Below are 2,098 nucleotides of genomic sequence, written 5' to 3'. Positions count from 1 at the left end.
TATATATTGTGTGTCATCACATGCACTAATAAAGTTTTAAAGTTGTTAAACTTTTCAGGTAAAATGTTTTTTTAATTTTTTTAACCGACCTGGAATCAGCGATGACGTCAGAACCCTGACTCCGCCCTTCAGCGCGGGCAGCTGCTGCAGAAACCGGGACACCTGTTGTTCTACCTGGACCGCGTCATCACCACCAGGTGGGTCCCCCGCAGAGTGGGCGGAGCCTGTGCAGCCCGGACATGTGAGCCGGTGGTCCACGTGGTAGTGGAAGGTGTACACTTCCGTAAACAGCTGCTGCTGGTAGAGGAGCAGCACGTCACGGCCTCGCGGGGTCGTGTAGACCCGGACCGAGCTCAGGTCCAGCTGGTCCACGGTCTGTTTGAACCGGTACAGACGCTCCGCGGTGGAGCCCGAGTCCAGCACGTGCACGCTGCTGCTGCACGCGCTCAGACACGCGTCCCCGGTACCGCACAGCAGGAAGACGTGAGGCGGAGATGCGGGTTCATCCTCCGGTAGAGACGCGGCGGTGCAGCGCGGACCGCAGCCGTGGATCATATCCACGAGGACGGCCTCAGTCATCACGGAGAGACTGAGGTATCGAACACACGGTACACGGTCACGAGCCGCTTTATACACATGATGGACAGATGAAACACCCAGAAACCACAGCGACACAGTTTATTTCCTGGAGCCATGGCCCCGCCCACACTGGAAACTCCACACACACACAGGAACACGTACACACATGAACAGACACACAGGATCAGACACACAGGAACAGACACACAGGAACAGACACACACATACACACAGGAACACACACACACATACACATGCACACACACACACACACACACAGGAACACACACATACACACATACACACACACACACATACACACACACACACACACACACAGGAACACACAGGAACACACAGGAACACTCACACACACACACACAGGAACACACTCACACACACACAGACTCACCTGATGAGGAAATTCCCAGGTTGTCAAACTGCTGTGTCAGCAGTTTGATTTGACCTCAGAACAAACTGATTACAGTCTTTAAACAATCAGAAGAAGAAGAAGAAGAAGAAGAAGAAGGAGTCTGATAAACACCAGAAGAAGATTTATTACATTAAACGTCTAAAACTTTTGTGTACTTTTATTGTGTTTTTCTGGATCGGGCTTTTAGTTCCACAGGTGGAAAGTACATGAACTCAAGTACAAGTATGAGCTTTATGAACTTTACTGAAGTATTTATATTTATGTATTCTACACCTCATACGTTTTTACTGTTGTACTTTTATCTGACAGCTTTCATTACTTTACAGAAACAAGTACAGCAGTACATGTCTGTGTTTAATGCATGAGTAATAATACTCTAATGATATAACATATATTAGTACAACAGTCACAGTCTGAATACTTTAACTATATTTTACTGATTATACTGAAGGGATATTTTACTGTAACAGAGTATTATTACAATGTGGTGTTAGTACTTTTAATGTAACTGAGTACTTTTACACAGTGGTATTAGTACTCTTACTGTCAGAGTATTATCCATGTGTGGTATTCGTACTTTTACTGTAACAACGTATTACTGTGTAGTACTTATCATCATCTTCATCTTCTCTCTTCATGTCTGTCCTCCTTCAGAGGATTCAACATGAATCAAAGCCTCCCTCCCTTCCTCCCTCCCTTCCTTCCTCCCTTCCTTCCTCCCTCCCTTCCTTCCTTCCTCCCTTCCTTCCTCCCTCCCTCCCTCCCTCACCTCCCTTCCTTCCTCCCTTCCCTTCCTCCCTCCATTCCTTCCTCTCTTCCTCCCTCCCTTCCTCCCTCCCTCACCTCCCTTCCTTCCTTCCTCCCTTCCCTTCCTCCCTTCCTCCCTCCATTCCTTCCTCCCTCCCTCCCTTCCTTCCTTCCTCCCTCCCTTCCTTCCTTCCTCCCTCCCTCCCTCCCTCCCTCCCTCTCTTCCTCCCTCCCTCCCTCCCTTCCTTCCTCCCTCCCTTCCTCCCTCTCTTCCTCCGTCCCTTCCTCCCTCCCTCCCTTCCTCTCTTCCTTCCTCCCTCCCTCCCTCCCTTCCTTCCT

At 49.1% G+C, this 2,098-nt stretch overlaps 1 protein-coding gene across 1 annotated transcript; it reads right to left on the bottom strand.

The window, feature by feature from the left end:
* Positions 1–54: 54 nt before the first annotated feature.
* Positions 55–693, bottom strand: LOC116380260 (laccase domain-containing protein 1-like). Its single transcript, XM_031842201.1, has one exon. The coding sequence runs from the start codon at positions 577–579 to the stop codon at positions 55–57; it is 525 nt and encodes a 174-aa protein (XP_031698061.1). The 5' UTR covers positions 580–693.
* Positions 694–2,098: the final 1,405 nt, after the last annotated feature.

The sequence above is a fragment of the Anarrhichthys ocellatus genome, unplaced genomic scaffold, assembly GCF_004355925.1.
Source record: "Anarrhichthys ocellatus isolate YVR2014 unplaced genomic scaffold, GSC_Weel_1.0 scaffold6601, whole genome shotgun sequence".
Lineage (NCBI taxonomy): Eukaryota > Metazoa > Chordata > Actinopteri > Perciformes > Anarhichadidae > Anarrhichthys > Anarrhichthys ocellatus.
This window is presented reverse-complemented; position numbering and strand designations above follow the sequence as displayed.